This window comes from Mobula birostris, chromosome 9 (genome assembly GCF_030028105.1).
Source record: "Mobula birostris isolate sMobBir1 chromosome 9, sMobBir1.hap1, whole genome shotgun sequence".
NCBI lineage: Eukaryota > Metazoa > Chordata > Chondrichthyes > Myliobatiformes > Myliobatidae > Mobula > Mobula birostris.
In genome coordinates this window covers 56,699,919-56,723,171 of record NC_092378.1, presented here as the reverse complement: position 1 = coordinate 56,723,171, position 23,253 = coordinate 56,699,919, and the positions used below count along the sequence as shown (strand labels likewise).

Here is a 23,253-nt window from a genome sequence, read left to right as displayed (position 1 = left end):
GGATTCTACTATGAGAAAAGGAGCATTAGATTCACATATTAAAAATTTCAGTTAAATTGATTGTTATCCTCATTTATGTGAACAAAGGACCGGGGCTGAATACTTTAACACGGCACTGTATACTAAATCTCCTCAAAGTGATGGACATTATATGTCTGAAGCACCAAGATCCTGAAAACTGAACAAATTAACAAAAATAAACCTGTTTTCAGCTAGTGATATATTAATAATTCTGTAATTTTGTTTCAGGCTAGAAAGATTGTTGAAAAAGAGTTACTTCTCAGTGTTGTCACTTTTGCTACTCTGCATTGTACATGTGAAGTTATCCCTTCTGACCTTTTTCGTGTTCAGTTTAAGCCATTGTTTTGACCCTGCATCGTTAGCCTTAATTTGCTTAAGTTTCCCATCAGGGAGTTTCTCATTGGTGAAGAAACTGAAGGAGTTGGACTTGGTGCGGAAAATTCTGCTGTCTGCAAGAGAGAGGTGTCTGAGTTGGTGCATGCAGCAAATGATTCTCCTAGTCCCTTTTCTTGTGATCACAACACCCTATTGGGCATTGGTAATGTGGAATACTGAAGTCCAGTTCACTAGTTTATTGGCGGCTCCACCAGCAAGGAGCTGTGTGGCCTTGGTCATCGTGAGAACGAGCCACAGTTTGCAGCTGTTCAGAAGAAAGGTATCGGAGGCCGTGTGGCACAGCGTCCATGCTGGCATCAGTGCTGCTCTCCAGTGTTCACTCGGTGCAAGACTAGGCCTCAAGCCACTTTGCTGCCTAACTGTAGTCACCCAGGAGAGGGGCGTCAGAATTGGAGCTAGAGGCAGTGTGGCACAGCGTCCAAGCTGGCATCAGTGCTGCTCTCCAGTGTTCACTCAGCAGAAAACAAGCGCATTTTGTTCGACTGCTGTAACCTCCATGAACTTAGGGACTTGGAATATATTCTTATTTTTGTGATTGTATTTTACTGCTATCTTATATGTGTTATGTGTCCCTTGTATGACTGTTGATACTGTGTTTTGCACTCTAACCCCAGAGTAATGCTGTTTCATTTGACTGTATTCCTGGGTAATCATATATTAAGTTTGACCTTGAAGCTGAAACATGATGTTTTTTACTGCCCCATAAGTTTATTTTACTGTTTCCTGTCCCGACTAGGCCCAGGAATGGCGGGAAGTATTGTGTGGGTCGTAGAATGAAGTTCCGATCCTGTAACACCGAGCCGTGCCCAAAGGGCAGAAAGGATTTCAGGGAAGAGCAGTGTTCAGAGTTCGATGGGAAGCATTTTAACATCAACGGGTTGCCAGCAAATGTGCGTTGGCTTCCGAAGTACAGTGGCAGTAAGTATTCCGAGCCATTCTGTGGTGCAGTTGGCCAAAATTCACTGTAATCTGGAGTCAATTTCATACGTCTGTCTCTGCGTCAGTTCTGATGAAGGATCGCTGCAAGCTTTTTTGCCGTGTGGCTGGGACGACTGCATATTACCAGCTCAAGGATCGCGTCACCGACGGCACCACCTGCGGCCCTGACACCAACGACATCTGCGTGCAAGGCTTGTGCAGAGTAAGTTATGAAGCAGCACATTGTTGAAACTGGGGAGGGAGGGGGAGTGTTTCTTTGGATCTGTGTGTCAGCTCCTCCCCATGACACCTGAAAGCACTTTGGAGGGAACTATCGCCATGCAGGTCCTGGGCGAGAAATGCATCGGATGCATCTGCAACTTGGAGTTGATGGGGGAAGCATTTTGGAAGAGAGTGAGCATTTCATGGGGTGGTGCTGGCCCCGCAGCCAGGAAGCATCTGTACAGACTGTCGGATCTGCTTCCCTATCTCCCATGTTCTGCTGTCCTCTCCTATTAGATTCACCCCTCTTCCGCCCTTAACCTTTTCCACCTATCACCTCCCAACTTCTCACATCATCCTCCCTCTCCAACCCACCTGCCTTCCTCTTCACCTGGTTGAACCTGTCACCTGCCAGACTGCACTCCTTCATCTCTCCCACCTTCCTCTGGTGCCCCTCCTCCTCTCCTTGCTCCTGTGGTCCATTATCCTCTCCTATCGCCTTCTGTCAAACTCAGCCCTTAAGCTTTTCCCCCTATCGCTTCCCAGCTTCTTACTTCATCCCCCAACCCCCATGCCCTCAGCTGGCCTCACCTATATCTACCAGCTTGTAGTCCTTCCCTTCCCCCAGCTTCTTACTCTGGCTTCCACCTCTTCCTAGCTAGTCCTGATGAAAGGTCTTGGCCTGAAACGTCAACTGGTTATTTCCCTCCACAGGTGCTGCTTGACCTGCTGAGTTCCTCCAGCGTTTCTTACTGGTATTGGCGTTGGTGTTGGCTTATTGTTGTCACATGTACCCATATACAGTGAAAAGCTTGTCTTGCATACTGTTCATACAGATCAGATCATTACACAGTGCATTGAGCTAGAATAAGATAAAACAGTAACAATGCAGAATAAAGTGTAAAAGCTACCGAAAGAGTGCAGTGCAGGTAAACAATGAAGTGCAAGATCAAACAATAAAGTGTAAGATCAGAACAAGGTAGATTGTGAGGCCAAGACTCCATCTTATCTAAGAAGTCCTTTCAAGATTCTGATAACAGTGGGATGAAAGTGTCCTTGAGCCCTGTGGTACATGCTTTCAGACTTTTGTATCTTCTGCCTGAGGGGAGAGAGGAGAAGAGAGAAGGTCCAGGCTGCGTGTGGTCCTCACTTATATTGGCTGCTTTACTGAGGCATCGAGATGTATAGACAGAATCCATAGAGGAGAGGCTAGTTGCTGTGACCTGCTGAGCTCTGCAAGGTGTCTTGTGTTCATGTGCAGAGCAGTTCCCATATCAATCCATTACACATCAAGACAGAATGTTTTCTATGGTGCAGCAATGAAAGTTGATTGACAGAAGCGTGCCCAATTTTTTTAACCTCCTGAAGAAGTAGAAGCATTAGTGAGCTTTCTTGACGTGATATCAATCTGGTTGGAATAGGACAGGCTGATGGTGATTTTATTGTGCGCAGACCTCTCAGTTAATGCCCCCCCCCCCCAAGCTAGCTGCAAAGTTGGCTCCTCACACAAGGGTGCAAATGCTTCCCTGATGCCCACACACGTCCTCACAGACTGGCAGTCCTGAATCACGGGCACCATGGGGTGTAGTGACCTCACCCTCTCCACACGACTCCTGGCTTGTTCTCAGCCTTCGGATGCAGAAGTTGTGTGGGAATTGAGTTGGAGGACATCCCTCCCTAGGGAAAAGAAGTTGTGAATGGGAACTGACACTGTGGGGATGGGAACAATGGATTTCAATACTAAAGTAGATGTTGACTGTATGTCCAATTATCAAAGGCCAAACATACAACTTGCCAGGGGTCTGCAACTGATATCACCCCAGTCCTCTGCAGTTGGTTATCACTATCAGATAAAACTGGTTGGATGATCTTTGACAAGTTTACCCTCTATCTCTATTAATGATAGCATATGTGTCAGGAAATAGCATATAGTGTTTCTTGTACATTAACCAGGACTTAACCTTTAACCTCCAGTATTTGTTTTACAGCAGGCGGGATGTGATCACGTGTTGAATTCCAAAGCAAGGCGGGACAAATGTGGAGTGTGTGGAGGAGATAATTCCTCTTGTCGGACCCTGGCTGGTACTTTTAACAATGCACAGTATGGTAAGTTCTGTACACTGAGTGCACGAACAGCAAACAGAAAAAATGACTAATTCAACGTGAGAGTCATGGAGTAGGAAAACTAACCCTTCACCCAAATGGTCCATGTTGACCAAGATGCCTATCTCATTCATTCCCACTTGCATGTACTTGGAAAATATCCTTCTAAACCAGGGGTTCCCAACCATTTTTACACCATGGACCTCCACCATTAACCAAAGGGTCTATGGAACCCAGTTTGGAAACCCCTGTTCTAAACTTTTCCAATCCATGCATCTGTCCAACTTTCTTTTAAAAGTTGTTTTAACCCACCTCAATCATGTCCTGACAGCTCATCCACTCATTCCATATATGGACCACCCTCGGTGTAAAAAGGTTTCCCTTCAAGTTTCTATTAAGTCTGTCCCCTCTCACCTGAAATTTATGCTTTCTCATTCAGACCAATAATCAGAATCATGATTATTATCACTGACATATGTATGTCATGCATTTTGTTGTATGTGGCAGATTACAGTGTTAAGTCATTAAAAATTACAATAAAGATAAATAAAGTAAATGGTGCCAAAGTGGAATAGCGTAGTAGCGTTCATGGGTTCATGAAATGTGATAGCAGAAGGGAAGAAACTGTTCCTTAAAATGGTGAGCGTGGGTCTTCAGGCTCCAGTACCTCCACCCTGAAGCTAATAATGAGAAAAGGGCATGTCCTGGGTGGTGAGGGTCTTTAGTGATGGATGCTGCCTTCTTGAGGCACTGCCTTTGAATGACCTAATTCCGCTTCTGTCTTAATGGTCTTATATGCTCAATGATGGGGACAACTGTGCCTGTGATGGTTCTTGCTGAGGTAATATTCTTTGAAGCCTCTTTAGATCTTCTATATTGGAGCCCCCATACACAGCAGCGATGCTCTCCATTATACATCTGTGAACACATGCTACAATCTTTGAAGACACACTAAGTCTCCTCAAAGTCATAATAATGTTTCTTGATTCCCAAACTGGGAAAAAGACTGAGTGTATTCACCCTAACCTTGCTGCTCATGATATTTTAACACATCGAGATCACCTCTCAGTCTTCTATGCTCCAAGATAAAATGCTGCAAAATCTGTCGAGCCTTCCCCCCCACCCCCATAGCTCAGTCCTGGCAACACCTTCATAAATCTCCTCTGCACACTTTCCAGCTTAATATTTTTATTTTCCTATAGCAGCACATCCAAAACTGATCACAATATTCAAAATGTGGCCTCATTCATATCAAAATAAACTCCCAATTTCTATACCCTGACAGATGAAGATCAGCATGCTAAAATGTTTCTTCACTATCCTGTGCCAGGGCCCTGCCATTCACTGTGAAAGTCCAACCATGACTTTCAAAGATGCAACAATATGCACTTACCTGAACTAAACTCCATTTGCCATTCCTCACTCCATCAACCCAGATGATCAAAAAGCACCCTGTAATTTTTGATAAGTTCCTTTACCACCCATACATCATCTGTATTAGCGTCTTCTACAAATGCATTAACATTTTCATCCTTGATACAGATATCAAACAGCAATGGGCCCCTGACTGACTCCTGAGGCACAGCACTAGTCACAGGCTTCCAGTCCAAGAAACAACCTTCCACTAGCACTAGTCTATTCTTATTTTAAAGAAGCTGTGTTTTTAAAACATCAACCGATTAAAATAAAACACAGCTTTGCTTTTCAAACACAAGAGATTCTGCAGATGCTCGAATCTTGAGCAACACATGCAAAATGCTGGAGGAACTCAGCAGGTCAGGCAGCATCTATGGAGGGGAATAAACACTCAACATTTCAGGCTGAGGCCCTTCATCAGGACTGAAAAGGAAGAGGGCTGTAGCCAGAATAAGGTAGTGGGATGGGGAGAAGCACAAGCTGGCAGGTGATAGGCTAAACCAGGTGAGGGACAAGGTGGATGGTTGAGGGAAGTGGGATAATGTCAGAAGCTGGAAGGTGATAGGTAGAAAAAGCAAAGGGCTGAATAAAAAGGAATCTGATAGGAGAGGAGTGTGGACCATGGAAAAAAGAGAATTACTAGGGGAACCAGAAGGACGTAATGGGCAGGTGAAGAGAAGAGAAGAGAAGAGAAGGGGTGAGAGGCTAGCCGGAATGGGGAATGGAAAAAGAGAAGAAGGGGGAGGAGGAGTAAGTTAGAGAAATCAATGTTCAAGCCTTCAGGTTGGAGGCTACCCAAATGGAATATGAGGTATTGTTCCTCCAACCTGAGTATGGCCTCATTGTTGCAGTAGTAGAAGAGGTGAAGGGCAGACATCAGAATAAGAATGGGAAGTGGACTGATTTTTCAGATTTTCCAGATTTTCCTTTGCAAATATGAAGAACAAATTGGTATGTGTTGAACTGTTTCCTAACTAGATAAAATAACATAGTACAAAAACCACATGAAAAATTCAGCCTATGGTTGGAGGATTGTCCTTACTGATCAGAGTTCAAATCGTGCCATTAGTTTCTTTAAAACTTTCCGTAGAGCCCTTTGCTCTTTAAACTCTTTAAACTGCAAACCAGGAGCTGGACTCCCTCTGTGCCTGGCTGTCGGTTTCACTCTGATGTGATTCTGGCTAATTCCCTTCTGTAATACCCAAAGATTTTCCTTGGCTACTTATTTTGGAATAAAGGAATTAATCCTTTTGCAAGTCCGGTAATCAGGCTTTATTAGGACTTCAGAATAATCTCTCCCTGTAGAAGTTTAAAACCGTATGTGCCTACATTTGTGTGTTTCTATCTGTCCATTTGAGGTTTGAGTATAATTTCATCAATGTCCAAGCTCTAACTCTCACTCAATTAATAAATTTCAGCTTAGTTCCCAGGTATCCATATCATAAAGGCAACCAGTCAGTACCAAGGCCGAGTCAGGAATACTGGAAGCATTCAGCAGTAAGGGTGGGAATAGGAAGACGGGACAGGTGAATGTGTGGCAGAAGAGGAGGGAGGGATTCAGTTTCATGGACCATTGGGATGTTTTCCAAGGCAAAGCTGACCTCTAAAAGAGGAATAATTTTTTTTTGTATTTGTATTTATTATTTCTTACATCCAAGGGAGTAAAAATCTTCTGTTGCATCTCCGTCGCAATGTTCAAGCAAATAAGAGGGGAATTGTGGGAGGACATTGCCCAAACACTAAGATTGTACACGTAATTATTTTGTATACATTTGTGTACATTCAGATATGCAATCAGATCAATGTGTACTGATAAATCTGATGGTCCGGTGAAAGAAGCTGCCCCAGAACCTGTTGGTCCTGGCCTTTATGCACCCAAACTAGAGGGAGGAACCGAAAGTATCGTGAGGAAATTTGCTGAAGTGAACCAGAAGGGTTTAAACCGATCTAACAGTGGGCTGGAAGATAAACAAAATGAGGTGAATAAGGAAGGTGAAGAAGTTCAGTAATTGCAATAGCTAATTATTGTCACATGTATTGAGATACAGTGAAATGCTTTTGTTTACATGCTATTTAGACAGATCATTCCATACATACATTGAACTAGGACAAAAGGAAATAAATGGAATATAGAATAACATTGCAGTTACAGGGAAAGTTACAGTCGGACAAATAAAGTGGAAGGGCCATGATGAAGTAGAGTGTGAGGTCAAGAATTCATCTTTATAGTCTAAGAGCTCTTCTCAAGTGTCTTCTAGAAGCTGCAATTTGGCCCAGGTGTGTGTTCTCTTGCATTTGTATCTTCTGTCCTATGGAATTAGTGGCGGCCGGGCGGTGTGGCGGGAAGAGAGAAGGTACAAGGTAGGAGGGTCTTTCATCATGTTATTTGCCATCCTGAGGCAGGAAAAAGTGTAGATGGAGTCCAGAGAGGGCAAGCAGGTTTCTGCGATCTGCTGAGTTGTGTTCACAACTCTCTGCATACACTTGCAGTCCTGCATAGCACAATTGCCATACCAAGCTCTGATGATTCTGGAGAGGGTGTTTTCTATGTTGCATTGATAAAATTTGCTGAGGGGAATATGCTGAAATTCCGTAGCCTCCTGATGAAGCAAAGGTGCTGCTGTGCTTGACTGTGGTGTCAACGTGGTTCCACTGGGACTGATTATTGGTGGTGTTCTTCCCTGAGGGCTTGAATCTCTCAACAAGCAAACTCAATGTCATTGATACTGTGACCAGATCCTTCTCTTTGCTGATATTGAAGGAACAGGTGATGTCTTGACACCATGTCACTAGGCTGTCTATCTCCTTCCTGTACTCTATCTCATCATTGAATGAGATCCAGCCCTCTAAAGTCTTGTCATCTGCAAACTTGTAGATCGGGTCAAAGCAGACTCTGCTTGTACAGTCATGAATGTGCAGGCAGTAGGGCAGGCAATGAGATGTAGCCTAGCAGAACACTGGTGTTGAGGATAATCCTGCTGGAGATGTTGCTGCTGATCTTACAGATTATGGTCAGTTAGTCAGGAATTCAAGGATCCAGTTGCAGAAGGAGGTGCTGAGTCCTAGTTGTAGGAGTTTGGAAATTAGTTTGTTTGGAATTATTATGTTGAAGGCAGAGTAGTAGTCAATAAGCAATAGTCTAATGTCCAGATGCTACAGGAATGAGTGTAGGGCCAGAAGTTAAACCTGCTTCAACAGTAGGAAAGCTGTAGTGGTTGAGGTTATCTGGAAGGCTGGAGTTTATATGTGACAGGATCAGCCTCTGTTCATAAATTATGCTTTTTAATTGTGACAGCATCCTGATCTCCTCTGCACCCTCTCTAAAGCTTCCACCTTCTTCCTATGATGAAGTGGCCACAAATGGACACAATATTCCAAGTATGGCCTATACAGAGTTTCACAGAGCTGCAACATTACCTCCCACTTCTTGAACTCAATCCCCCGACTAATGAAAGGAACACACTGTGCAGCTTCTTAACCACCCTATCAACTTCCACGGAAACTCTGAAGGATCTATGTAGACCCCATGATCCTACCCTTCATCCACGCTGCAAAGAATTCTGCTTCCAAGTTTGCCATTCTAAAGTGTATCACCTTACACTTTACCAAGTTGAGCGCCATCTGCCACTTCTCTGCCCAGATCTACATCCTGTCACTGTTACAGTAAAACCTTCTATGCTATTGACAACTCCAGCAACCTTCGTGTCATCTTAATCCTTACTAACCCACCCTACCACTTCCTCACCGAAGTCATTTACAAAAATTACAAAGAGCAGTGGTTCAGAACAGATCCCTGTGGAATATCACTAGTCATGGACCTCCAGGCAGAATACATTTCATTTACTACCAGCCTCTGCATTCTGTGGGCAAGCCAATTCTGAATCCACACAGCCAGGTTTCCCTGGATCCCATGCCTTGTAACTTTTGGAATGAACCTACCATGCCTATACATTCTCTTCATATAAGACAGCTTTAGAGAGTATAAACTTGATTTCCTCAGTTGTGCAAATAACACACAGCTGTATATCTCAGTTGAGCCTGTTGGTGATAACATCCTATCTTCTCTGACTTCTGGAATGGCTACAATAAACAAATGAATGAGCAATAATTTCCTGAAACTAAATGAAGATAAAACTTTGGGTTGGTCCCAAAGGTGAAAGAGATAAACCTGATAAACTTGGGAGCTTGGCTCCCTTTGTAAAATCACAAGTAACAAGCCTTGATTCTGATTTGAATTTTAAATCCCACACAAAGAAAGTGACTAGAGCACCATTTCTATACTTAAAAAATATTGTGAAGGTATGTTTGTTTCTGTCGTGTAATGATTCAGAAAAACTAATTCACACCTTGACATCAATAGACTAGATTACTGCAATATACTTTTCACTGGACTTCCAAAGCAATCTATTGACAAACTTCAGCTCATTCAAAACAATGCTGCTAGGCTTTGAACCAAAATCAGGATGAGGGAGCATAACAATCCCATTTGCTTCCTGTATATATTAGAATTGATTTTAGAGTTCTTAAAAGTCTGGACTATTAGTACATCACAGAATCAATTGTGTTTTATAATCCTGCCTGAGCTCTTGGGTCTTCTTCTGTCAGTCTCTTAAATTTAAACAACCTCCCTCAAAAGATAATTGGCAAGTCATCTTTTTTGAACTACACTCCTAAACTGTGGAATTCAATTCCTAAAACTATAAGGGATACAGACTCAGCTGACATTTTTAAGTGCCAGCTCAAAACATATTTATTTAACCAGAATCAGTATCAGGTTTAATATCACCGACATAGGTCATGAAATCTGTTGTCTCTGCAGCAGCAGTACAATGCAATACTAATAATAGAGAAAGAAAGACTGAGAATTACAGTAAGTACATTTATGTTAAATTATTTTTTTTTGTGTGCCATACTCTGCCAGAGCCTTGGCGACCACTTTTCAAGTGGTTGTCTTGGAGGAAAGATTCTGTGAGTGGTCCCCCACATCTCTCTCACAGCGCAGTGTTTATTTTACGAGGCCGAGTTGTAACTGCATCGATATGTTGGGTCCAGAATAGTTTCTCAGAGATGTTGACACCCAGGAACCAAAAATTGCTCACTCTTTCCACTTCTGATCCGTCTATAAGGACTGGTGTGTGTTCCCTTAACTTACCCTTTCTGGAGTCTACAATCAGTTCTTTGGTCTTACTGATGTTGAATACAACGTTGTTGCTGCGACCCCACTAAACTGGCTGATATATCATGCTCCTGTACACCCTCTTGTCACCATCTGAAATTCTGCCAACAATAGTTCTGTGGTCCCTAAATTTATAGATGGCATTTGAGCTGGGTGTAGAGAGAGTAGAGCAATGGGCTAAGCGCACACCTCTGAGGTGAGCCAATGTGATTGTCATCGAGGTGGAGATGTTATTTCAGATCCACACAGATTGTGGTCTTCTGGTTAGGAAGTCAAGGATCCAGTGGAAGAGGGAGATACAGAGGCCCAGGTTTTAGAACTTTTCAACAGAACGGCAGGAATGATTGAGTTAAACGCTGAGCTATAATCAACCTTGCTTTTAACTAACTGCTTTTTGACTTTTATTTTATTGTTTGTTCTTTATGCCATTGTAAAGCACTTTGTACTACATTGGCTGCGTGAAAATAACCTGGCAATTTTCAGACTATTCTCGTGGCACTCGGTATTATGGCTCTGTGTAAAATCTTACAAAAATTTTGCTGTGTAAGCCTATAATGTAGTGACTTTAAGATGGTATCAGTTGTAGATATTACTATTGGGACAATATATACCCTGTTCCTGTTCCATAATCTTTCAATTTCCTCTTTTAATTTAGCATATTTCTGATTTTTTTACTTATTGATTTCTGTATGTTATGTGTACTTGGAATGGCTATGTTTATTAAGTAAGTTGTTCTTGCTTGTTCGTTCTGTGATAATATATATCTGGATAGTTATTATGGATTGCTCCACCTGTACTGATGGATTGGTTGTAAATATAATTGGTAGGACATTGACTCAAAAAATAGATCAGGCTTGTACGTGTAATAAAGTCTGGTGTCTCCTATGAGCGTGCATTTTAACACAAGATTTTGGTGAATGATGTTTGCCATTTTATTGTACCTGTGTAAGTAATCAGATTGAGTTAAACTGCTGCAAGATCATGTAAAGTATTGGATTATTTCTTGTTTCTCTTGCCATTTTTGCATTTATCATCTTGAATTTAATGGTCTTACATTGTGTATTTTTGACATTTTTTATACTGGATTAGATGGGGCTGAATTTGGTATGTATGTCCAGGTAAGTTTTATCAAGCAATATAAAGATGATCCAACTAGAGAAGGGCAACACTGGAGCTCCTCTTGAGATACGAGGCTGGGAAAATGGTTGACATTTCAGTGGTGGAGCACTTTGGGAACAGTGACTATAATTCTATTGTCTCCAGTACTCCTGACGTGGCCTCCTCTTCATTGCTGAGACTGTTCGTTAATTCGGGGACCGCTTTGTCGAGCACCTCCGCTCCATCTGCCACACGCTGAACTTCATAGTGCCCACACATTTCAATTCCAAATTCCTATTCCCATTTTGCCAAGTTTCCCCATGGCCTCTGCTGAGACCAAGATGCGACCACCCTCAGGGCAGAGGAGTAACACATTATATTCCATCTGGGTGGCCTCCAACATGATGGCATGAATATTGATTCCTCCTTCTCAGTAAAAATTGCTACTTTCCTCCTCTATTCCCCACTCTGACCTTCTACCTCTTCTCACTTACCTATCACCTCACCCTGGGTTCCCTCCTCCTTCTCTTTCCCCTATGGTCCACTCTCGGCTCGTATCAGATTCCTTCTTCTCCAGCCCTTGACCTTTCCCACTCACCTGGTTTCACCTATCACCTTCTAGGTAGCACCCTTCCCCTCCCGCCCGACCATTTTATTCTGGCATCTTCCCCCTTCCTTCTCAGTCCTGAAGGAGAGCCTCAGCCCGAAACATTGACTGTTTATTCATTTCATAGATGCTGCCTGACCAGCTGAGTTCCTCCAGCATTTTGTGCGTGTTGATTTGAAGTGTTTAGGAAGGTACAGGTTTAAAGAGCGAGGAGAATAACTTAAAGGGGAAATTTTTCACACAGGGTCTGATGGATATATGTAACAAGCTGCCAGAGGAAGTGCAAGAGGTGGGTACAATTCCCAACGTTTGAAAGGGATTTGGAAAGGCCATAGATAGGATTAGTTCAGAACGGGGGTTTCTCAACCTGCAGTGCACAGACACTTTGCTTAATGGTATTGGTCCATGGCATAAACTTTAGAGGGATACGTATCAAATTCAGGTGAATGCGATTAGATCAGAAAGGAATCTTGGTCGTTGTAGATAGTTGGGCCTGAAAACACCATGACTATGATACTAGTGAGTCAGGCAGCAACTGCGGAGAGTAAAACACAGTTATGGAGACTTGGGGGTGAGGGCAGAGTTGTCTTGGGGTCAAATTGGTTGATGGGTTAATGGGAGAATGGAGCGAGGTCCTTGTTTGGTAAAAGCCATGGAACAAGTGAGAATAGAATGTAACAGTTGTGAAATGCAGGGTTGGAGGCCATCACAGCAGATCAGACTGTACTAGAGAAAAACTAAGCCGATGTCATTGATGACGTGGCCAGTTCAGAGACAGAACAAGGGAAAAAACATAGTTTCCTGTGGAACTGTACAATGTAAAATGGAGCCCAGAAGGTTGCAGTGTGTCCAGATGGAAGACGACGTTTCGTTGGTCAGGATTACACTAACAGTGCAGGAAGTCACGGGTGGAGAGATGAGAGTGGGAATTAAAGTGAGAGGTAATGAGAGACTCCATTCTGTTCCCAAGGATTGAATGCAGTTGTTCTGCAAAGCTGTCACCCAAACTGTTCTTGGGTTTGCCCAGAGTAGAGGGAATGGTGTTCACAGTGTCACAAGTCATTAGGTGATGAGTGTTCCCAGCATAATTTGTTCTAACAGCCATTGAACAACATAGAATGGTACAGCTCAGTGCAGGCCTTTTGGCCCACAATGTTGTGTCGACTTTTTAACGTACTCCAAGATCAATCTAACCCATCGTTGTTATACAGCCTATAACCCTCCATTTTTTCTTTCATCCATTTGCCTATTAAAGAATCTCTAAGTGCCCCTAATGTACCAGCCTGTACTATCACTCCCAACAGTGTGTTCCAGGCACTGACCAGTCTTTGTATAAAAATCCTTCCTTTGATGTATCCCTTAAGTGTTGAAGAGCTGGCTGTGACTGTTCACTGCCACGTTCCAGTTTTTTCCATGGTACATGGGGGAGGCATGGTAGCGTAGCCATAAGCTCAAGATCACAGCTTCATTCCCACTGCTGTCTGTAGGCGTTTGTACCTTCTCCCCATGACCATGTGGGTTTCCTCCCACGTTCCAAAGACATGGGTTCGGGGTAGTAAGTTGTGGGCATGCTATGTTGATGCTGGAAGCACTTGCAGACTGCCCTGCACAATCCTCGCTGTTTCAATGCACATGACAAATAAAGCTAATCTTTAATCTTCCAATTTTCCCCCACTCACCGCAAAAGGATGCCCCTTGCTATTACACATTGCCACACTGGGAAAAAGACTCTGGCTGCCCATTCTATTTATACCTCTCCTAATCTTATATGCTCCTACCTCTCATCCTCCTTCACTCGATGTTTTCTCTACAGATTTCCAACATACGTGTTTTTCTTTTTATTTTCAAGATTTACGGTTTTTCAGAAGTTTTGCAGTACCATTATTATAAAGTATTTCACAGATGGCAGTGTATCAGTTTCCCCACAGAAGGAGCAAATAAAGCACACACACATCATTGGCTGAATGTTATAGTTAGAGTCATAGAAAAGTACAGCACATGAGCAAGCCCTTCGGCCCATCTAGTCTATGCCGAAATGCCTATTCCCATTGACTTGCACCAGGGCCATAACCCTTCAAACCCCTACCATCCATGTACCTATCCAAACTTCTCTGAAATGTTAAAATCGAGCCTGTATCCAGCACTTGTGCTGGCAGCTCGTTCCACACTCTCACAACCATCTGAGAGTTAAATGTTCCCCTTAAACTTTTCACCTTTCACCCTTCACTCATGACCTCTAGTTGTAGTCCCACCCAACCTCAGTGGAAAAAGCCTCCTTGCATTTACCTTATGTATACCTCTCATAATTTTGTATACCCCCATTCAATCTCCTCTCAATCTTCTATGTTTCAAGGAATAAAGTCCTAACCCATTCAATCCTTCCTTATAACTCAGGTCTTCCAGACCCAGCACCATCCTCGTAAATTTTCTCTGTACTCTTTCAACCTGATTTACATCTTTCTGTAGGTAAGGGACCAAAACTGGACACAATAATCCAAATTAGACCTCACTAATGTCTTATCAACATAACACCCCATCTACTGTACTCAATACTTTGATTTATGAAGGCCAATGTGCCAAAAGCTTTCTTTACGATTCTATTATTGGTTGAAGGATGAGTACTGGTGGAGACAATCTCCTTCTGTCTATCACTGTCATATTGTATGTCCATTAGAATTTACCAGTTGTATTTTTTCAGCTGAAGGCCTGTACCTCTGACATTGGGCACTTACTGGGGATCCAGCATCAATGGACAAATGCAATCACCAAGCTGGAGATAACAGCAATGATTTGAAATTGGTCTGACTCTTCACCAAATGATGCCATGTTTAGAGGAGTTCAGAGGAATGAGGGCATATTTCATTGAAACTTACTGAATATTGAAAGGCCTAGACAGATTGGATATATAGAGAGGATGCTTCCTTTTGTGGGTCCTATAATTAGGACCAGAATGCACCGTATCAGAATAGAGGGATGACTCTTTAGAATAGGGATGAGGAGGAATTTCCTTGGCCAGAGTTCGGTAAATCTGTGAAATTCATTGCCACAGATAGCTGTGCAGGCCAAGTCACTGGGTATATTTAAAGCGGAAGTTGAAAGGTCCTTGATTAGTAAGGTTATGAGGAGAAGGTAGGAGAATGGGGCTGAGCGGGGATAATGAATCAGCCATGATGGAGTGGCAGAGCAGACTTGATGGGCTCAATGGCATAACTCTGTTCCTCTGTCTTATGGCCTTATGGGATTGAGAGGGAAAATAAATCAGCCATGACGGAATGGAGGAGCAGACTCGATAGGCTGAATGGCCTAATTCTGCTCCTGTTTATGTTTTATTTTGCTTGAGATATTTCTTAATTGCACGAGAACAGAGATGGGAATTTTAATTCAACAATGTGTGTGATGGAAACAACAACACTGACAACTGCTCTGAAAAGTATTTTTACCATATTTCTAGTTTCTTTTATAATAGCATTAATTTTAAGTAGACCTGCATAGCTGACTTCATGTCAGAGGGGAGAGTGTCCTTGTCTCGCCTTCAGGCGGGCTTGACACAGAGCAGCTTGGAGGCACTTATACTTCCAGAGAGGCCGTAAAGCACTGGCGTCTTCTACAATCGTGACTTGTATACTCATAAATTAAATGCAGGGGAATTTATGGTCTTTCTTGAATTTGTCAGACAGCCAATAACTTGAGCTTATATAACCTTTGAACAAACAATACAGCATGAAGTGATACACTTTGGAAGGTCAAAGTTGAAGGCTGGAGTACAAGGTTAATGGCAAGATTCTTTGTTGTGTGGAGGAACAGAGAGATCTTGGGGTCCATGCCCATAGATCCCTCAAAGATACCACACAGGTTGATAGAGTAGTTAAGAAAGCGTATGGTGTGTTGGCCTTGATTAGTCAGGTGACTGAGTGCAGGAGCCAGAAGAAAATGTTGCAGCTCTATAAATCTCATTATAGGAAGGATGTGGAAACTTTAGGAGAGTGCAGAGGAGATATACCAGGATGCTGCCTGGAAAGGTTGAGTGAGTTAGGGTTTTTCTCTTCAGAGTGAAGGAATGTGAGAGGTATGTAAGATTATGAAAGGCAGAGATAGAGTGGAGAGCTAGTGCTTTTTTCTTAGGGTGACAGTAGCCAATACCAACGGACATCCATTTAACGTGAGTGGAGGAAATATTTAGGGGATATGTCAGAGGTAGATGTTTTTTTATATAGAGACTGGTAGGTGCCTGGAATGCATTTGTCCAGGATGATGGTAGAGGATGAAACAATAGGGACATTTCTGAGTTCTGAGGTAGGCACACGGATGAAAGAAAATGGAGGCTCATAGGCTGCGTAAGAGGATTGTCGGTGTCATATGTTTGAATAGGTAGGCTCAACATCTTGGACTGAGGGCCTGTACTGCACTGTGCTGTTCTATCAATGTTCTCAGTGCAGATCATAGACCTACTGCCTTCTTACTGCAGTTGAAGGTAAAGTCAATGTTTCATGCTTGATGTTTCATGTAAGCTCTGAGGACCGAAGGAGCTGCTTATCTGCTGCCATCTGTATGGCAGCCTTTCTCAGGACATCCTTAGTCATTGGAATAAGTGTCCAAATGCATGGTCAAAATGGGAGAACTAACAGAGGTGAAGGCATTCAGGGAGGGAAGTTCAAAAGTGAGCATATTTGGGGATCTTTCTTAGATCCATCTGACTTGAAGGTAGGCAGCAAATAGATCTTCTTAATTGTAGAAGATTGAAATACGTAATTGTAAAATTAATCTATAAATTACAAGAAATATATATTAAAATTAAATTAATTAAGTATTGCAAAAAGAGAGCAAAAATGTAGTTAATTATCCATTCAGAAATCTGATGGCAGAGGGTAAAATGCTGATATTAAAAAGTTGAGTGTGTGTCTTCAGGTGCTTATACCTCCTCTTTGATGGTAGCAGTGAGAAGCGGACATGTCCTGGGTGATGGGGGTCCTTAATGGTGGATGCCGCCTTTCTGTGGCATCTCCTTTTGAAGGTGTGATCGATGCTGAGGAGGCTAATGCCCGTGATGGAGTTGGCTGAGTTTTCAACTTCCTGCTGTTTTTACGATCCTGTGCTATGGCCCCTCCATTCCAAGTGGTGATACAGCCAGTAAGAAAGCTCTGCACGGAGCATCAATAGAAATTTGTGTGAGCCTTGGGTGACATGTCAAGTCTCCCCAAACTCCCAATGAAATGTAAAGGCTGTTGTGCCTTCTTTGTAATTGCATCAGTATGTTGGCCCCAGGCTAGATCTTCAAAGATATTGACATCCACGAACTTGAAACTGCTCACCCTTTCCTCTGCTGATCCCTTGATAAGGGCTAGTGTGTGTTCCCTTGTAACCTCCATTCTGAAGTCCACAATTAATTCCTTGGTCTTACTGAAGTTGAATGCAAGGTTGTTGTTGCACCACCGTCAACCAGCTGATCTATCTCACTCCTGTACACCTCCTCGTCGCCATCTGGAATTCTGCCAACAATAATTGTATCATTGGCAAATTTATAGTTGAACAGTGCCTAGCCACACAGTTGTGTGTGTGCAGAGATGGTAGAGCAGTGGGCTAAGCACATATCCTTGAGATGGCCAGTGAGGAGGAGTTTTATTTCCAACCTGCACTGACTTTGCTCTGCTGATGAGCAAGTCAAGGATCCATTTGCAGATGGAGGAACAGAGGTCCAGGGTTTGGAGCTTGCTGATTAGTACTGAAGGTATGATGGCATTGAACCCTGAGCTATAATCAATAAACAGCAGCCTGATGTTGATATTGTTGTTGTCCAGGTCATCCAAGGCTGAGTGGAGAGCCAATGAGATTACAGCTGCTGTAGACCTACTGTAGTGATAGGCACCTTGCAGTGTGTCCAGGCCCTTGCTTAGGCAGGAGCTGATTCTGGCCATGATCAACCTCTAAACACTTCATCGCAGTAGATGTGAGTGCAAGTTCATATCCTTGAGGTGGGCCAACGACACATCTAAACAAGGACGCGCTGTAATTTGCATATCACCACAATAGGTCTTCTGTCATTGAGGCAGCTCACCCGGCTCTTCTTGGGCACTGATATGATCATTGCCCTTTTGAACCAGATGGGAACCTCCGACTGCAGCAAAGACTAAAGATGTCCTTGAACACTCTCACCAGCAGGTTGGCACTGGGTTTCCATTCCCCTGCCAAGTAAACCATCAGGCTCTGACACTTTGCGGAGGTTCATCTTACACTGTATACTAACCTGATTCAATTTATTGTGGGCATTCACAGTAGATAGAATAAAACACAACGGAATCAATGAAAATCTGCACACGACATACAGGTTTCCCCCACCATCCAAAGGTAGAGCTTTCCTATGAAACGGCTCGTAAGCCGAAATGTTGTAAAGCGAAGATGCAACTACCATTTATTTATATGGGAAAAATTTGTGAGCGTTCGCAGACCCAAAAATAACCTACCAAATCATGCCAAATAACACATAAAACCTAAAATAATGGTAACATACAGTAAAAGCAGGAATGATATGATAAATACACAGCCTACATAAAGTAGAAATACTTTTCCACAATCATTACTGCACTGTTCTCCGTAGCAAAAATCTCACGCAAGCGCTGTTGGTAAAAACACGGCGCAAGCGCTCTCAGTAATCTTTAAGCTATAAAGCTGCCAAATCATACCAAATAACACGTAAAAATACACAGCCTGTATAAGGTAGAAATAATGTATGTACAGTGTAGTATCACTTACCGGAATTGGTTCAGCACCGAGCACACAGATGATGCTGTGTTAGACTGAGAAGTCACAGGTTGGGTGGTGCAGTGGCCCCCGCGGTCCAGGCTGCCGACAGATACCGAATCGCGAAGCACGCAGGGGTACAGCGGTAGCCGGGAGGCATCCAGCATATCTTTAAGAAAAAAGCCGAAATAAACATGTTAATTAATTACATGTCGGGCAGCACCTAATTAATTAGCATGCTTATTTTGGCTTTTTTCTTAAAGATGTGCTGTGTGCCTCCTGGCTACTGCTGCATTCTCCATGAATATCGGGGTGGTGGGATACTGGGGTGTCATCTCATCATCATCTGTTTCCATTAGAGCAGGCAGCTCATCTTCTCCTATGACTGCCTGCCTCGATATCGAAGGTCGAGGTTCGTCGTCTGCTGTGGCTGATGCGGAAGGCTTGCTTGACTGCTGAGCCTCGCACATTTTTCTACTAGACAGTTCTTTCTAAGGACTCAAACCATCCTGCAAGTATCCCCTAAACCTACGTACCCTTTCAAAGTTTAAAGTCGTACATTATCATTGCAGTGAAAATCTCATGCAGTTACTTCACGTTCAGTTCCTGGATGACTTCACTTTCGGTCTGTTCGCTACTGTATTCAGTTTCAATTGTTATCCTTTCCTCTTCCAATTGCATCAGCTCTTCATCTATCAGTTCTTGGTCATGGGATGCCAAAACCTCTTCAACGTCATGTTTGTCAGTTTCCACAAGCCAAACTCACTTAGTCCTTACTTCGTTCACCACACTCGAAATGCTTAATTATGTCTAGTTTTACAATAAGTGTAACATCCTTACGAGCTCTTTTAGGCTTTTCCAATACCTTACAACTCATCTTGCAAACAGCTGCTCACAGGCATGTGTTTAAGCAATGCCGGCGAGAATGCAGTTCCGAATCCAGGGGAGAGCGGCTGATCGGGGGGCGCGCTGATTTTTTTCACGCGCTTTTTTTTCGTAACAGTGAAAACACCTTCTGAAAGCGAAAACAGGGTACTAATGTAGGTCTTTCGTAACAGTGAGGTTTCGTAAAGCGAACGTTCGAAAAGCAGGGGACACCTGGCATACAGAAAAAAGAATGTGCAAAAGACAAAGTGAGCAAATACACAAAAAGAGGAAAACAAATAAATAGATAAATAAAGTGATAAATATTGAGACATAAGTTGTAAAGTCCTTAAGAGTGAGTCCATATATTGTAGAATCAGTTCAGTATTGGGGTGAGTGAAGTTATCCCAACTGGTTCAAAAGCCTGATGGCTGACAGGTAATAACTGTTCCTGAACGGGGAGGTATGGGGCTTGAGCCTCCTGTACCTCCTTGCTGATGGCAGCAGTGAGAGCATGGTGAGGGCCCTAGATGACGGATGCTGCTTTCCTGCAACGGCTCTTCTTACAAATGAGCTCAGTGGTGGGGAGGGCTGTATTCACCACGTTTTGTGGGCTTTTCCATTGAAGGGCATTGGTTTTCCCACACCAGGCCATGATGCAACCAGTCAGTATACCGTACACAATGCACCTGTAGAAGTTTGTCAAAGGTCTAGATGACATGCCAGATCTGAGCAAGCTTCTATGAAAGGAAAGGCACTGCCACACCTGCTTTATAACGGCAATTATGTGCTGGGTCTGGGCCAGAACCTCTGAAATGATAATGCCGAGGAACTTAAAATTGCGGACCCTTTCCACCACTGATACCTTAATGAGGACTGGCTCATGGACCTTTGGTGTCCTCCTTCTCCAGTCAATAGCCAGCTCTTTGGGTTTGCTGACATTGAGTGAGAGGTTGTTGTTGTGGTACCATTCAGTTCGATTTTCAATCTCCCACCTTTGATTCGATCAACAACGGTGGAGTCGTCAGCAAATTTCAATGCTGTACATTGCTGCCTCTATACTGTCTTCAGTCCCTTTTCAGACTGAGTTCTGGGCACCTCACGCACTCCTGCTCACTTGTAGACTGAAGTTTCTTAACTTGCTCATAATCATTCAACCAATTAACATATATCTGTGACCTGGAATTACCAGCCTGTTATCACCAAAGCCACAGTAGAGTGCAATTTCTTGGTCTCCAGAGATTATTTGCTGTTTTGCCAATTTACCTCATGGGAGCTCATGTTTGGTCTTATAGTTTGCCTTAATACCTTGCACAGAAGTGCAGACAGCTGTGGCTGTAGTGCATAAATCTACAGGTCTACATTTCCCTTTTGGTGGGAATGAGCCAACTCAATAAGCTAATTGAAAACCAGCCCTGTTTTACTTCCCCCAGGTTTGTATGAAGAGTGTAGTTCTGTATGGCAGTACTTCCCCGTGCAGTCCAAAACCTAGTCCTGGTAGATTGAGGAACCATATGTAAATTCCCTGAAGTAGCTTGCCCACCATTGTTCATAACAGAAAAACTTTGTGTGGACTTTTTGTAGCTCATTGACCTTTCCTCTATGGTACTGCATGAAAAGTTTGTAGTATTTGACCTATATGTTAACTTTAATTCACTTTGACAGTAAGAGGGAGAAATAAACATTATGGTGAACTGGGACCTCACACTTCTCAGTGAGGATCACAGAATTATGGTCTGCATTTAGGCAAAGGTTTAGAAATGGGTTCCTCAACAATTCAGAAATTCATCTAACCTGAGTTAAACCTTCTAAATCTGGAAAATGTCTGGGTGTGTATGAGAACTAGCACTGCCAGATGAGGTAACAGCCCCTTCCCTCAGGCTATGAGACTAATGGGCTATGAGTCCCTGTCACCACTGAGGTCTTGTCACGAGGGCAGCGTGTTGTTTACTATACTGTTTACCTGTGCAGCGCACTACATGCACCTTGAGTTATGCTTTATTAACTTATTTGTGGTAATGTTTTGTTTTATGTGCTGTGTGTGATGTATTTTGGTGGCTCCACCATCATCCACATGTATGTGCATGCACATGCACAGGTGTATGAATGTGTCTCTACATGTGCATGTATGTGCGTGTGTGGTATATCTGTGCGTCTGTTACGTGTGCATGAGTGTGTGTGTATGTATCTCAAGCACCACCCCTGTCAGTGTGTTATACAGAGTTACCATTCTCTGTGTAAAAAAAACAACCTCCACTCAGCTTAAAAAGATGTCCTCTGCTACTGGTCATTGTTGCTCTAGGAACAAGGTGCCGGATTCCCACTCTATCTATACTTTTCATTACCTTACGCATGCACCTCTATCAGGTCACCCCTCATTCTCCTTCACTCCACAGAGAAAAACCCCTAGTTCATTCAACCTTTCTTTATTGGGCATGTTCTCTAATCCAGCAGCATTCTGGTAAATCTCCTGTGCACTCTTTCTAAAGTTTCCATATCCTTCCTATAATGAGGTGATCAGAACTGAACCCAGTACTCCAAGTGTGGTCTAACCAGGTACTGCACCATTTCCTTCTTGGCTCCTGATCTCAACCCCTCAACTAATATAGACCAATACACCATATGCCTTTTTAATCATCCTATTAACTTCCATGGCAACATTGAAGGATTTATGGGCTTGGACCCCAAGATCGATCTGTTTCTCCACACTGCTAAGAATCTGACCAATACCCTTGTATTTTGCCTTCAAGTGCAACTTTCCAAAGTGTATTACTTCACTGTTAAGATTGAGCTCCATCCACCACTTCTCAGCCCAGCTCTACATTCTTTTATGTGTCCTGTTGTAATCTATGACTACCTTCTACACTACCATCATCATGCCTTACCCTATGTTACCATAGCCTTAGTGTTGCTGGAACTATTCCAATGATGATAGTCTTCAAGTATTTATCAATGATCTCATTTTGTTGCAATCTTGCTCTTCTGAATTTTTAGAGTTTTGCAAAGTATTATTTTGTTTCAAGGTTGTAAGTAGCCAGGTCTGAAAGCTTTCACTTGGTCTTGTTGGAGTTTTGAGTGTAAATAGACTGCTGCCCCCAGTGGCTCCAAATATTATTACAATTTGATATAATAATGTAAAATCCTAAAATTTAAATCCTAAAATCCTGATTTAGGTTCTAAAATATCCTATTTAACAACATAAACCAGCACGCACTATAATTAATCTGCACACCAATATAAGCAGCTACTTTTGAAACATTGTGGAAATACATTAACCCCTGGAGATCCTGGCAGGATTTCTGCAGGTAGTGCCTTTGACCCATCAATCATCTTCCTTCCATCATAAATTTGCCAATGATCATATCATGTACAATTGCATCATAACACCTCAAATGAAGAACTTTTGCACATACAGTGCCTATAAAAATTGTACACCACCCCCCCTTCCCCAGAAGTTTTTGTGCTTTATTGTTTTACAACATTGAATTACAGTTCATTTAATTTGGCTTTTTTTGACACTATCAATGGTAAAAGACTCTTTCGTGTCAAAGTGAGAACAGATCTCTACAAAGTGATCTAAGTTAATTACAAATATAAAACACAAAATAATTGATTGCATAAGTATTCACCCCCTTCAATTCAGTATTTAGTAGATCCACCTTCAGCAGCAATTACAGCCTTGAGTCTGTGTGGATAG

The 23,253-nt window shown here is 42.7% G+C and overlaps 1 protein-coding gene across 2 annotated transcripts in view; it reads left to right on the top strand.

The window, feature by feature from the left end:
- Nucleotides 1-23,253, top strand: part of LOC140202786 (A disintegrin and metalloproteinase with thrombospondin motifs 20-like) — a 618,104-nt gene that overhangs the window by 302,015 nt on the left and 292,836 nt on the right. For both annotated transcript variants that reach the window (XM_072268124.1, XM_072268123.1), the window contains exons 13-15: nucleotides 1,154-1,335; nucleotides 1,422-1,558; nucleotides 3,546-3,663. In XM_072268124.1, coding sequence (XP_072124225.1) covers nucleotides 1,154-1,335; nucleotides 1,422-1,558; nucleotides 3,546-3,663 — 437 coding nt within the window. The remainder of the gene's footprint in view (nucleotides 1-1,153; nucleotides 1,336-1,421; nucleotides 1,559-3,545; nucleotides 3,664-23,253) is intronic.